Source organism: Triticum dicoccoides, chromosome 4B, assembly GCF_002162155.2.
Source record: "Triticum dicoccoides isolate Atlit2015 ecotype Zavitan chromosome 4B, WEW_v2.0, whole genome shotgun sequence".
Taxonomy (NCBI): domain Eukaryota; kingdom Viridiplantae; phylum Streptophyta; class Magnoliopsida; order Poales; family Poaceae; genus Triticum; species Triticum dicoccoides.
The window spans coordinates 69,908,771-69,923,346 of NC_041387.1; the positions used below are offsets into that span (position 1 = coordinate 69,908,771).

Consider the following 14,576-nt stretch of genomic DNA (forward strand, 5'->3'; position numbering starts at 1 on the left):
AACAACTCCAGCGCAGCAACCCATTTCGTCTGCCGGTCATCCGTTTGGGTCACCACGGACATTTGTGACGGCCCAACGCACCGACTAATTTCCAAATGGCGTGCGCTTCGTGTTTGCGCGGATCAATTTCCAGGCTAAATTTGGGTCTGAAATGCGCCGGCATGGACGCGCCGCGAGCCACTACCACCGCATCTTTATTAATGACGCGGGACGACCGCGGGCCCACGTGTCAGCGATAGCTGGGTGTTTTTAATTCAAACGTGTGCGGGGGGTCCTCATCCTCTTCTCCCCCGTCCCCTTCTAGCCACCCTCTACTCCCCCGACGGCGACAACCCTAGCCACCTATGGGGTTCTTCTCTGGCAAGAACAAGGGCAAGGCCCCCGTCGGCCCTGCGTGCGCTCCGTCCGCCTCCGCCCGCGTCTTCCCGCCGGCCACGACAGCGCATCTGCGTCCCAGTGCACCAGGCGAAGTGGCACTGGAAGCACAGTGCCCCCCTCCCCTACCCCCACGTCACGCTGCCACACGACTGGCACTTGGATCCCAAGAGGATCCCAGTGTCGGCGGTGCCGCGGTCATCGCGAGCACACGCGGGGGAGGTGCGACACCGACGGCAGCAGCTCACGCCGGAGCAGCGCCTCAACCCAGCCTACGCGTCAGACTCTCCCGGTTGGGAGGTCTAGTTCGCGTTGCAGCATGAGGGGCAGCGTCCGCGACGTGCGGCATGGCTTCCCACCGCCGCCCCTCGTCGTGCGCAAAGAGGACCGAGGGCGGAGGCCGCCTACCAGGCGGCGCTGGCGGCTGTCCTCCGTGAAAGCGAGAAGGAGGAGCGGCGCAAGGAGGAGGAGGAGGCGGCGGCGTACCAGGCACGGCTGGCGGAGGCCATGGCGCTCTCCGCTGCCGGTGACTACGTTGTCCCGCCGCTGGCTCCGCCATCCCCCGAGCCAGCGCCGACCCCCGTTGTCAAGCCCGAGCGCTACACATGGCCCAGGAGCAGATGTACCTGGAGCAATGACAACAACGCAGGCTCACGGAGGAGCACCGCGGGGGCGAGTACCTCGAGCAGCTGGAGCATGACGCCGAGGAGGAGCACTGTGAGGCGGAGGAGGAGGCGCGTCGTGCTCGTGGGTGGCGCAGCCCAGCCAATGGTGGTACAATCACCAGCGGACGACGTCGCAGTAGCTTGGGAGGCGGCGTTCCCGTGGGCTGGCCCGGCGCTGACGCTCGTCGACCTCATCGGCTCCGACGACGAGGAGGAGGACACCTAGGGCAGTGCGCCTCCTAGTTTTAAGTTTAATTAAATGTTTTTATACCTAAGTAATGTGGACTTGTGGACTCTCGCCGGCATTGTGGCCGACATTAATGTTTAATAAATATTTTCTATTTTCAAAATATTTATGTTATTTTTTTGTTGAGCCACCTCAAAAATGGATCAGGCCAACGTTGGATGCAAGCGCCGACCCAAACGCGAAAGCAGACATGGGCATCTGCTGAACCAATCCAAACCAAAAAAATATGGACAAAATCGGGTTATCCGTTTGGGTCAGCGCATTGGAGTTGTTCACTGGTTCTAAAACGTGATGGTACTGCTCAAACTCAACTGCGGTGCGCAGGAATTAGTAGTTCATCTACTCCTTGCCCACACATGACACAACACATCATTGGCTTCCCACCTCGGCGTTGCTTCCCTTCTACTCCCCTCCACCGCCGCTCTCCCTCCTCCTTCCTTTCCTTGGCACCCATGCCTGGCCGGGCCACCACCGTAACCACCTCCTCACTACCACTTCACAGGCAGGCATCACTGCGTCACCAACCTCTCCGAAGCTTTGCTCGATCGCTCAAGAACCCGTGTCAGCGCGTGGGTGGGAAAAGATACTAACAGAAAAGAGAGTTGAACCTCAACAGAAACAGTAGCACACTGACCATCATTGAGCTTGCTAATCAGCATGCGCGGATCCATAGTTGGTAGTAGCTGCGGTGCATGCAATTTGGCCCAGTTATGCATGCCGCCCACCTGTATCATATCAGGCCTTAAATACGCTTCGCCAACCGGGCGCAACCACAACCAACTCTCTCTCTCTCTCTCTCTCAGTGGAGTACACGCACTGACACGATTATTGTTGCACATTTCTGAACGAAAGACGGAGCAAAGAACCAGCTTTGGTATTGTAGATGAGGAGCCTACTGCACTCCTCACTTGGAATCCTCCTGCCGGCGCTGCTCCTGGTGCTGGCCGCGTCGCCGCGGGCGGCGCCGCTGTCGCCGGACGGGCTCGCGCTGCTGGCCTTCAAGTCCGCGGTGACCGACGACCCGACGTCGGCGCTGGCGGCGTGGTCGGCCAACGACACGGACCCGTGCCGCTGGCCGGGCGTGTCCTGCGTCAACACCTCCTCCTCCGAGGCGCGCGTCGCGGGCGTGGCCGTCGCGGGGAAGAACCTCTCCGGCCACCTCCCGCCCGAGCTCGGCTCGCTGTCCTTGCTCCGCCGGCTCAACCTCCACGGCAACCGGCTGTCCGGCGCCGTCCCGCCGGCGCTCTCCAACGCCACGTCCCTGCGCTCCGTCTTCCTCTACGACAACAACCTCACCGGCGCCTTCCCGGCCTCGCTCTGCGACCTCCCGCGCCTGCAGAACCTCGACCTCTCCAAGAACTCGCTCGCCGGCCCGCTCCCGCCGGCGCTCGGGCGCTGCAGGCAGCTGCAGCGGCTGCTCCTCTCCAACAATGGGTTCTCCGGCCACATACCGGCCGCTGCCTTGCCGCAGATGGAGAGCCTGCAGCTGCTCGACCTGTCGTCCAACTCCCTCACGGGCGTCATCCCGCCTGAGCTCGGTCAGCTCCAGGCGCTGGCCGGCACGCTCAACATCTCCCGCAACCGCCTCTCCGGCACGGTGCCGCTGGAGCTAGGACGTCTCCCGGCGACCGTCACCCTCGACCTCAGCTTCAACAACCTCTCCGGCGAGATCCCGCAGTCCGGGTCCCTCGCCAGCCAGGGCCCCACCGCCTTCCTCAACAACCCCGGACTCTGCGGCTTCCCGCTCCAGGTCCCCTGCCGCGTGGCCCCGCCGTCGGCATCCTCCACACCGCCTCCGACAACCACTGGCTCCGGCGGCAGCACTGGTGGACCTAGCCGGGCGATGAAGACCAGCCTCATTGTGCTCATCTCAGTCACCGACGCGGCCGGCGTCGCCCTCATCGGAGTCATCGTGGTGTACATATACTGGAAGCTGCGTGACCGGCGCGGGGACGGCGACGACGACGAGGAGGAGGAGGAGGGGCGAGGGCTCTTCTTCTGCCCGTGCATGCGCGCAAACACGTGCGGGGAGTACTCTTCGGAAGGGTCGGACGCCGGCGGCGGCGAGAAGAAATGCAGCGGCGGTTCCGGGGGCGGGGGCGGCGAGGACGGGGAGCTGGTGGCGATCGACAAGGGGTTCCGGATGGAGCTGGACGAGCTGCTGCGGTCGTCGGCGTACGTGCTGGGGAAGGGCGGGAAGGGGATCGTGTACAAGGTGGTGGTGGGCAACGGGACGACGCCGGTGGCCGTGCGGCGGCTGGGCGGCGGCACCGCGGCGCCGGAGCGGTACAAGGAGTTCGCGGCGGAGGCGGGCGCCGTCGGGCACGTGCGGCACGCCAACGTGGTGCGCCTGCGCGCCTACTACTGGTCGCCCGACGAGAAGCTCGTCGTCACCGACTTCATCAACAACGGCAACCTCGCCTCCGCGCTGCGCGGTACGTAACAATCCTCTCCTCCAATTCCCGCTATTTTTTCCAACGGTTTGCTCTGCTCTGCTCTGACCAAACGTCCGTCCATCGGGCCCACCCTCCAGTGACTCTTTTAGGGTCTGTTATGAACTGGTTCGAGAACTTCATGCAAATCCAAAGGATATAAAGCCATCTTGGACCTGAAAAACACAACCTAAACAAAACAAATGGCAGAACAGAATTGGTGTCGTAATTAATTAAGGCTTCCGAATTCCGATACGATACAAAACCACAGATCCTTGTTTGTTGGCCACAAACAACATCTGATTAATAAGCATGCATGAGCCATGGTGCAAGGCTGTGCTCCTTTGGATTTGTTGGATTGCGGCTCGTGCACGGGAAGGAAAATGCATCGCTGTGCACCGGAATGGATTTTAGCCTGCTGCTGGTGCTGGTCCAGCCAAGTGACCGGCTACTACGGAGTCATGCTTGGTCGCGGTGAAAAGCTTCCAAGAGAGCCAGATGGGCATGTACATATGCAATCTTGTCCGGTGCATATGCATGCCATGGACCGCAGCGCAACAGCAGCATCTGGATGATGATGATGCTCCGGTTGGCGCTTGCCCTGCCTTACCGGTTAGTGTCACTGTCACTGCCACCTTTTCTCCTGTAGTCATGTTTCTGCCTTCAAAACTTCAGAAACTTTGAGTTGCCATCATCATAGCCTTCACAATCCGCAAACTCCACTCATACGTAGTACTAGCATTAAGGAAACCGTAAGGATTAATGATGTGGATGTGTTAGACCAATGCATGCCAAACAGAGATTGCTTGCTGCGCTAAGTAAGCTCCAGGTTCAGATGATTGGTGTCAGACCTTGCCCTAATAAAGCCTAAAGGTTGTCTCTCCTGGCAGTGAACAGAAAAGTGAAGAAAGATCCAAAAGGAGTAGATAGGTAAAGGGGCCTTCCGACAGACAAGGGAGGCCAAAAGGCTCTTTTTTCGGGCCCGAAACCTTGCTGTGGTCATGCCTGCTCGGGTCTGCCAGCAGTCATGTTTCAGGTCAGGTCTAGAGCCTCGCAAAAGTGACAATTAGGAGCGGAAAGGTGCACACAAAAGGCGCAACAAATGTGTGTGTGAGAGAGCATTGAGTACTGTAGCTACATATGACATGAATACATTTGCAAAAACAAGTGGTTTTATGAACTTTGATCATATAAATAGGGAAAAAAATAGAATAACAGAGTCAAATCAAAGCCAAACTACATGGCATACGTGGTAAGCTATAGAAACAAGCCAAATGAATAGGTATAACGTATAACTAGAATGCTGTGCCACTAAAGGAACTTAGTTTTGTGCTTCATGTATTCGAATTTGAAAAATGTATCAACTGGATTTTTGTAAGATGCTCGAGCAAGAACAAGATTTCTGACGTGGCGTTGGTATGTACAGGGCGTTCCGGGCAGCCGAGCCTGTCGTGGTCGCTGCGGCTCCGCATCGCCAAGGGCGCAGCGCGCGGGCTGGCGCACCTCCACGAGTGCAGCCCCCGGCGGTACGTCCACGGCGAGGTCAAGCCTTCCAACATCCTCCTCGACGCCGACTACAACGCCCTCGTCTCCGACTTCGGCCTCGCCCGCCTCCTCACCATCGCCGGCTGCGCCGACTCCGCGGGCGCCGGCGCCGGCGGCATAATGGGCGGTTCTCTCCCGTACGTCAAGCCCCCCGCGCCGGACCGGCCCAACGCGTACCGCGCCCCCGAGGCTCGCGTGCCCGGGTCTCGCCCGAGCCAGAAGTCCGACGTCTACTCCTTCGGCGTCCTGCTGCTGGAGCTGCTCACCGGGCGGTCGCCCGAGCAGGCGTCGCCCTCCGGCTCCTCCGCGTCCTTCTCGGGGCTTGGCGCCGCCGCCACCGAGGGACAGCAGCAGCAAGCACCAGAGATCGTGAGGTGGGTGCGACAGGGGTTCGAGGACGCGCGGCCGCTGTCGGAGCTGGCCGACGACGCCGTGCTGCGGGACGCCGGCGCGCGCAAAGAGGTGGTGGCCGCGTTCCACGTCGCGCTAGGGTGCGTCGAGGCCGACCTAGAGCGGCGGCCGCGGATGAAGGCCGTCTCCGACAGCCTCGACAAGATTGGGTCATGAGAGCAGGGCTGCCTCTTTGCCATCCGTTGTCAGTTGTCAGAATTGGTTATGTCACCGGTGAACGTCTCACTTTCTTTGCAATTACTTAATTTTTCGTATTATATATATCATTTTTAGGGACCTTGGTGTAAATTTTTCTTTTTTCTTTGGGTCTTCTCCGTTATGTGAAATTATTTTGAATGTTATAGCAACTTATATCCTTCCATCTAAGAGCATATCCAACACGGGCCTTCAAACAACCGCAAATGTTCGAACCGAACTGTTGAGACGTAGTTTGGCATGCAATGCAAATCACTATTTGTCCATGGACCTGGCCAAATTCTCGCACCGAAAGTAAACTTGAGCAAGGTTTATGGGAGTCCGAACATCCGACTGTCCGATCTAAAACCACCACGTACCCTTTCCTATCTGTCTGGATTGCGGAAGGCCGCTATTGCGTTGCTTTTTTGACGGAAGGTGATTAGTATGATTGATGTTTGGCAGAAGTCACAAATCACTTTGTTTTATTTTCAATTTTTTTCTTCAAATGCTTCATTTGGCAGAAGGAAGCGGGCTATTTGGCTAGAAGGAAGCATGTCATCCTTAAGTCAATCCAGTCGGAGCTGCGTGCGGCGGCGAATGACCAGAAGTCCGGTTCGTCTCGCACTTCAGATACGAAGGTCGTCAAAATCTTCGATGACATGTAGAAATAGGGTAGTTTCATCTACGCTTTAGCTATATGTAAGTCGCCTGAAAATTGAATTTGGGTCAGTCAATTTTCTGTCCATTGATTACTGCTCTAAGATTCGTGCTTGTGGTGTGTCTTGTTGTGCGGTCAATCAATTCTTCCACGGGCTGCCTCTATCTAGCCCATCTGACTCCTCAGTATTCCTCTCTCTCCCTTTATTTTTTCTGCATTCTGTTTCTGTGTTTTTTCTTTTGTTTTTCCTTTTCTTTATTAGTTGATTTTCCTTTTTTTATTTTTTGGGTATATTTGGGATGTTGGGTGAATGTAAATGTATATACATAAATATTACACAATATATGTGAAAATGAGCACTATTATAAGATTACTCTTTGCATAAAAAGCAGTGCAATTAGAGTGCAAAGTAGTGGGATGTTTTTTGTTTCATTTTGTTTTTCTTAAAAGGCAATATATTCCTTGTTACAATTTTTTAAAGCACTATTATATGCTATTAATTGCATAGTATTAAAAAATGCAATTTCTGTGTAAATTGTGTGCAAATTTTGTCATTATTTGATTTACTTTAAATTTATTTATTTATTTGAAAGGTAATACCAATGTCACTAATTCATTCATCCTTAAAAAATGATTTTGATTTTGGTTTCCTCCTTAAAGAGCGATATCAATGTCGCTAGTTCATTAGTCCTTACAAAAACTTCATTTTCTAGTTCTTAGAGTTATGTGCTTGTATTTTTAAAGTTTTTTGTATTGTTCTCTTCTTCTTAAAGGGTAATAGAAATGTCACTGGTTCATTATTTCTTATAATTTTTCATTTTTTTTTGTTTTGCTTTAGTTTTTATTTCATTTTCTTTCTTCCTTAAGGGTAATACCAATGCGACCAAATCATACTTACTTATGAAACTTTTTATTTGCAAACATTACACCAGTATTTGCTTATCCTTGCATATCATAAGAAAACACAATTTTTAGGTAAAATGTGTGCAAATTTTCATTTCCCCTTTTCTTAGAGGTAATACCAATGCCACTAATTCATTTTTCTTAGGAAATTTCGTTATTCCGATTTTTTGTGTGTAAGTATGCATGCAAATACTATGCCATATGCATCTAAATTATACTAGAGTGAAAAATTACACTACTATATTATTGTTTTTGGCATATTAAAAAAAAGCAATTTTAGTGCAAAGTTCCGTGCAAGTTTTTAAATTTTGTTTTCATTTTCTTTCTTATGAAAGGGTAACACAAGTGCCATTAATTCATTCATCCTTAGAAAAAATCATAATTAAAAGCCTAGTGTGTTTCTAATCTCCTCCCTCTAATTCTCTGGCGAAGATTAGCTTTTCCGTTTTTCATGGATTTTACATGCTTCCCCTTGTATGGTTGACATGGGGATTTGAGTGGGAGGGGATGGATCTGCATGATACTCTTGTCTATTCTTATTTTTGTTTGATGGTTATATAGTACTTCCTCCGTAAACTAATATAAAAGCGTTCGCTTTTATATTAGTTTACAGAGAGAGTACTCCATATTTCCTTCATTTCATAATTTAAGACGTTTTTTACGAGACGGGGGGAGTAAGAGCATCTCCACTCATTCGGCCACCCAGCGCATAGGCCGACGCTCTTTCGGGCGCTCACCCAACGATTTTTAGGCCCTGGGGCGATCAAGGCCCCAGCCACACCCCGAGGTAACGCCCCCAAGGTGCCACATATTCAAACTTGATCTGTTCCCGCTCCAAAAAAACGCCACAATCCGACGATCGGCGAACAGTTTAAAGGAAATATGCCCTAGATGTTGGTGAACATAGCAATAATTAAAAAAATTCTACGCACCACCAAGATCAATCTATGGAGATTCTAGCAACAAGAGAGGGAGAGGATGAGCATCTTCATACCTTTGAAGATCGCTAACAGGAAGAGTCACTAGAACGCGGATGAGGGAGTCGTACTCGCGGCGATTCAAATCGCGGAAGATCCGATCTAACGCCGAACGGACGGCGCCTCCGCGTTCAACACACGTACAGCCCGGGGACGTCTCCTCCTTCTTGATCCAGCAAGGGGAGAGGAGAAGTTGAGGGAGAGCTCCGGCAGCACGACGACGTGGTGGTGGAGCTTGCAGTTCTCCGGCAGTGCTTCGCCAAGCACTACTGAGGAGGAGGTGGAGTTGGAGAGGGGGAGGGTTGCGCCAGGGGCAAGGGTGAAGCTCCCATGCGCCTCCCCACTATATATAGGGCTGGAGGGGTCTGGTTTCTTGCCCTTCAAGTCCATTGGGGCGTTGGAAAAGGTGGGAGGAAAGAAATCCCATCATTTCCCTTCCCCACCGATTGTTATCCCTCCTTTTTAGGGATCTTGATCTTATCCCTTCGGGATATGATCTTATTCCTTCTAAGGGTGGATCTTGGTGCGCCTTGACCAGAGGTGTGGCCCTCACTACCCACGTTCATGTGGGCCCCCCTATGCAAGTGGGCCCCACTTCGGAACCTTCTAGAACCTTCCCGGTACAATACCAAAAAATCCCAAACATTTTCCAGTGGCCAAAGTAGGATTTCCCATATATAAATCTTTACCTCCGGACCATTCTGCAACTCCTCGTGGCGTTCGGGATCTCATCCGGGACTGCGAACAACATTCGTTAACTGCACACTAATTCCCATAACAACTCTAGCGTCACTGAACCTTAAGTGTGTAGACCCTACGGGTTCAGGAATCATGCAGACATGACCGAGACAGCTCTCTGGCCAATAACCAACAGCGGGATATGGATACCCATGTTGGCTCCCACATGGTCCACGATGATCTCGTCGGATGAACCACGATGTCGGGGATTCAATCAATCCCGTATACAATTCCCTTTGTCAATCGATATGTTACTTGCCCGAGATTCGATCATCGTTATCCCAATACCTGTTCAATCTCGTTACCGGCAAGTCACTTTACTCATTCCGTAATGCATGATCCCGCGACTAACTACCTAGTCACATTGAGCTCATTATGATGATGCATTACCGAGTGGGCCTAGAGATACCTCTCCGTCATACGGAGTGACAAATCCCAATCTCGATTCGTGCCAACCCAACGGACACTTTCGCAGATACCTGTAGTGTACCTTTATAGCCACCCAGTTACGTTGTGACGTTTGGTACACCTAAAGCATTCCTACGGTATCCGGGAGTTACACAATCCCATGGTCTAAGGAAATGATACTTGACATTAGAAAAGCTTTTAGCAAACGAACTACATGATCTTGTGCTATGCTTAGGATTGGGTCTTGTCCATCACATCATTCTCCTAATGATGTGATCCCGTTATCAATGACATCCAATGTCCATGGTCAGGAAACCATGACCATCTGTTGATCAATGAGCTAGTCAACTAGAGGCTCACTAGGAACATGTTGTGGTCTATGTATTCACACATGTATTACGATTTCCGGTCAATACAATTATAGCATGAACAATAGACAATTATCATGAACAAGGAAATATAATAATAACCATTTTATTATTGCCTCTAGGGCATATTTCCAACAGTCTCCTACTTGCACTAGAGCCAATAATCTAGTTCACATCACTGTGTGATTGTAATGAATCCAACACCCATGGGGATTGATCATATCTTGCTTGTGAGAGAGGTTATTAGTCAGCGGGTCTGAACCCTTCAGATCCGTGTGTGCTTTACAAATCTCTACGTCATCTTGTAGATGCAGCTACCACGCGCTATTTGGAACTATTCCAAATAACTGTTCTACTATATGAATCTGGTTTACTACTTAGAGCCATCCAAATTAGTATCAAAGTTTGCAACGACGTAACCCTTACGACGAACTCTTTTACCACCTCCATAATCGAGAAAAATTCCTTAGTCCACCAAGGATAACTTTGACCATTGTCTAGTGATCCATTCCTGGATCACTCTTGTACCCCTTGACTGACTCATGGCAAGGCACATTTCAGGTGCAGTACACATCACATCATAATGTAGAGCATAGCGGACGACCTTCGTCCTTTCTCTCTCCTCTGTCGTGGTCAGGTCTTGAGTCTTACTCAATACTCACACCTTATAACACAGCCAAGAACTCCTTCTTTTCCGATCTATTTCGAACTCCTTCAAAATCTTGTCACGGTATGTATTCATCTGAAAGTACTATTAAGCGTTTTTGATCTATCCTTATAGATCTTGATGCTCAATGTTCAAGTAGCTCAATCCAGGTTTTTCATTGAAAAACACCTTTCAAACGACCCTATATGCTTTCCAGAAATTCTACATCATTTCCGATCAACAATATGTCAACAACATATGCTCATCAGAAATTCTATAGTGCTCCCACTCACTTCTTTGGAAATACAAGTTTCTCATAAACTTTGTATAAACCCAAAATCTTTGATCATCTCATCAAAGCGTATATTCCAACTCCAAGATGCTTACTCCGGTCCTTAGAAGGATTGCTGGAGCTTTGCATACTTGTTAGCATCTTTTAGGATTGACAAAACCTTCTGGTTGTATCACATACAACCTTTCCTCAAGAAAAACGTCGAGGAAACAATGTTTTGACATCCTATCTGCAAGATTTCATAAATAATGCAGTAACTACTAATATAATTTCAACAGACTCTTAGCATCGCTATGAGTAAGAAAATCTCATCATAGTCAACTCCTTGAACTTGTCGGAAAACATCTTAGCGACAAGTCAAGCTTTCTTAATGGTGATACTTACCATCTTTGTCCGTCTTCCTTTTAAAATCCATCTGTACCCAACAGCCTTACGACCATCAAGTAGCTCTTCCAAAGTCTATAATTTGTTTTCATATATGGATCCTCTCTCGGATTTTATGGCCTCGAGCCATTCGTCGGAATCCGGGCCCACCATCGCTTCTCCATAGCTCGTCGGTTCATTGTTATCTAGCAACATGACCTCCAAGATAGGATTACGTACCACTCTGAAGTAGTACATATCCTTGTCGACCTACGAGTTTTGGTAGTGACTTGATCCAAAGTTTCATGATCAATATCATCAGCTTCCACTTCATTGGTGTAGGCGCCACGGTTCCCTGCTACACACTAGTTGAAGTGACGGTTCAATAACCTCATCAAGTCCCCACCATCCTCCCACTCAATTCTTTCAAGAGAAACTTTTCCTCGAGAAAGGACCCGTTTCAAAAAACAATCACTTTTGCTTCCGGATCTGAGATAGGAGGTATACCCAACGATTTTGGGTGTCCTATGAAGATGCATTTATCCGTTTTGGGTTCGAGCTTATCAAGATGAAACTTTTCCACATAAGCATCGCAGCCCCAAACTTTCAAGAAATGACAACTTAGGTTTCTAAACCATAGTTGTCAGTTGTCAGAATTGGTTATGTCACCGAAGAGCGTCTCACTTTCTTTGCACTTACTTAATTTTTCGTGTTATATATATCATTTTTAGGGACCTTCGTGTAAATTTTTCCTTTTTCTTTGGGTCTTCTCCGGTCTATGAAATTATTTTGAATGTTATAGCAACATATATCATTCCACTGTAATCATAAGGGCATCTTCAAAGCAGACCCTCAAACAATCCGCATATTTGGACCGAACTGTTTAGACGTAACTTGCTATGCAATGCAGATCCCTATTTATCCATGGACCAGTCCAAATTTTTGCAAACAGAAAGCAAACTTGAGGAAGGTTTGCCGGATTCCAAACATCCGACTGTCCAATTTAAAAACACCACGTACCCTTTCCTATCCGTCTGGATTGCGGAGGGCCGCTGTTGCGTTGCAATTTGGTTTTGACGGAAGGTGATTAGTATGCTTGACGTTTGGCGGAAGCCACAAATCACTTTGTTTTACTTTCATTTTATTTCTTCAAATGCTTCATTTGGCAGAAGGAAGTGGGCTACCTGGCTAGAAGGAAGCATGCCATCCTTAAGTCAATCCAGTCGGAGCTGCCTGCAACGGCGAACGACCGAAGTCCGGTTCGTCTCGCACTTCAGACATGGAGGTCGTCAAAATCTTCGACGATGCGTAGAAATAGGGTAGTTTCATCTACGCTTTAGCTATATGTAAGTCGCCTGAAAATTGAATTTGGTCAATCAATTTTCTATCCGTTGATTACTGCTCTAAGATTCGTGCTTGTGGTGTGTCTTGCTGTGTGGTCAATCAATTCTTCCACGGGCTGCCTCTATCTAGCCCATCTGACTCCTCAGTATTCCTCTCTCTCCCTTTATTTTTTATGCATTCTGTTTCTATGTTTTTTTCTTTTGTTTTTTCCTTTTCTTTTTTAGTTGATTTTCCTTTTAAATTTTTTGGGTATATTTGAGATGTTGGGTGAATGTAAATGTATATACATAAATATTACACCAGATATGTGAAAATGAGCACTATTATAAGATTATTCTTTGCATAAAAAGCAGTGCAATTCAAGTGCAAAGTAGTGGGATGTTTTTTGTTTCATTTTTGTTTTTCTTAAAAGGCAATATATTCCTTGTTACAAAACTTTTTTTAAAATCACTATTATATGCTTATTAATTGCATAGTATTAAAAAATGCAATTTCTGTGTAAACTGTGTGCAAATTTTGTCATTATTTGATTTACTTTAAATTTATTTATTCTTTTAAAAGGTAATACCAATGCCACTAATTCATTCATCCTTAAAAAATGATTTTGTTTTTGTTTTCCTCCTTAAAGAGCGATATCAATGCCGCTAGTTCATTATTCCTTACAAAAACTTCATTTTCTACTCCCTCCGTCCTATAATGTAAGACGTTTTTTGGCACTACACTAGTGCCAAAAAACGTCTTACATTATGGGACGGAGGGAGTAGTTCTTAAAGTTATGTGCTTGTATTTTTAAAGTTTTTTGTATTGTTCTCTTCTTCTTAAAGGGTAATAGAAATGTCACTGATTCATTATTTCTTATAACTTTTCATTTTTTTTGTTTGCTTTAGTTTTTATTTCATTTTCTTTCTTCCTTAAGGGTAATACCAATGCGACCAAATCATACTTACTTATGAAACTTCTTATTTGCAAACCTTACACCAGTATTTGCTTATCCTTGAATATCTTAAGAAAACACAATGTTTAGGTAAAATGTGTGCAAATTTTCATTTCCCCTTTTCTTAGAGGTAATACCAATGCCACTAATTCATTTTTCTTAGGAAATTTCATTATTCTGATTTTTTTGTGTGTAAGTATGCATGCAAATACTATGCCATATGCATCTAAATTATACTAGAGTGAAAAATTACACTATTATATTATTGTTTTTGGCATATTAAAAAATGCAATTTTAGTGCAAGGTTCCGTGCAAGTTTTTAAATTTTGTTTTCATTTTCTTTCTTATGAAAGGGTAACACGAGTGTCACTAATTCATTCATCCTTAGAAAAAAATCATAATTAAAAGCCTAGTGTGTTTCTAATCTCCTCCCTCTAATTCTCCGGTGAAGATTAGCTCTTTTTTTATGGATTTTACATGCTTCCCCTTGTATGGTTGACATGGGGATTTGAGTGGGAGGGGATGGATCTGCAGGATACTCTTGTCTATTCTTATTTGGGTCGCGCTAACTGCCACACGTGTGGTAGGAAGGGAGACACACCACACATCTTTAATGTAAACAGATTGCCACATCATCGCATGCATGCATGCAGGAATCTTTTTGGATTTTCAGTTTTTAAAATGTTTTATCTCTTAAACGAAAAATCCGATTGAAAATCCGTTTTCACCATTGAATCCCTCGCGATGAGATCTTCGAAACTAGATCTTATGTTGATATGTTTTGATGAAATTTTTTTTGGATTAAAAGTTGCCATGTCTATTGCATATGAATTGCCATGATGTTTACACTGAAGTTGCCATGATATGTTTCAGCTATTTTCTTCTACATTTAAAAGTAAAATTTGACATTTATAAAACGGGGAATTAAGAAACTAGACTTGCCATGAACCATAAACTAAAATTGCCATGATACATGCACGTAAAATTGCCATGGTTCATACAAAAAATAATTTTCATGGTCAAAGTGCTGGAGTTGCCATCATCAAAATACTAAAATTGCCATGATCTACAAACTAAAATTGTCACATGGCAA

The 14,576-nt window shown here is 47.4% G+C and overlaps 1 protein-coding gene across 1 annotated transcript; it reads left to right on the forward strand.

The window, feature by feature from the left end:
- Window positions 1–1,709: 1,709 nt before the first annotated feature.
- Window positions 1,710–6,041, forward strand: LOC119295068 (receptor protein kinase-like protein ZAR1). The gene is made up of 2 exons (XM_037573396.1): window positions 1,710–3,722; window positions 5,146–6,041. The coding sequence occupies exons 1-2, from the start codon at window positions 2,171–2,173 to the stop codon at window positions 5,829–5,831; spliced, it is 2,238 nt and encodes a 745-aa protein (XP_037429293.1). The 5' UTR covers window positions 1,710–2,170; the 3' UTR covers window positions 5,832–6,041.
- Window positions 6,042–14,576: the final 8,535 nt, after the last annotated feature.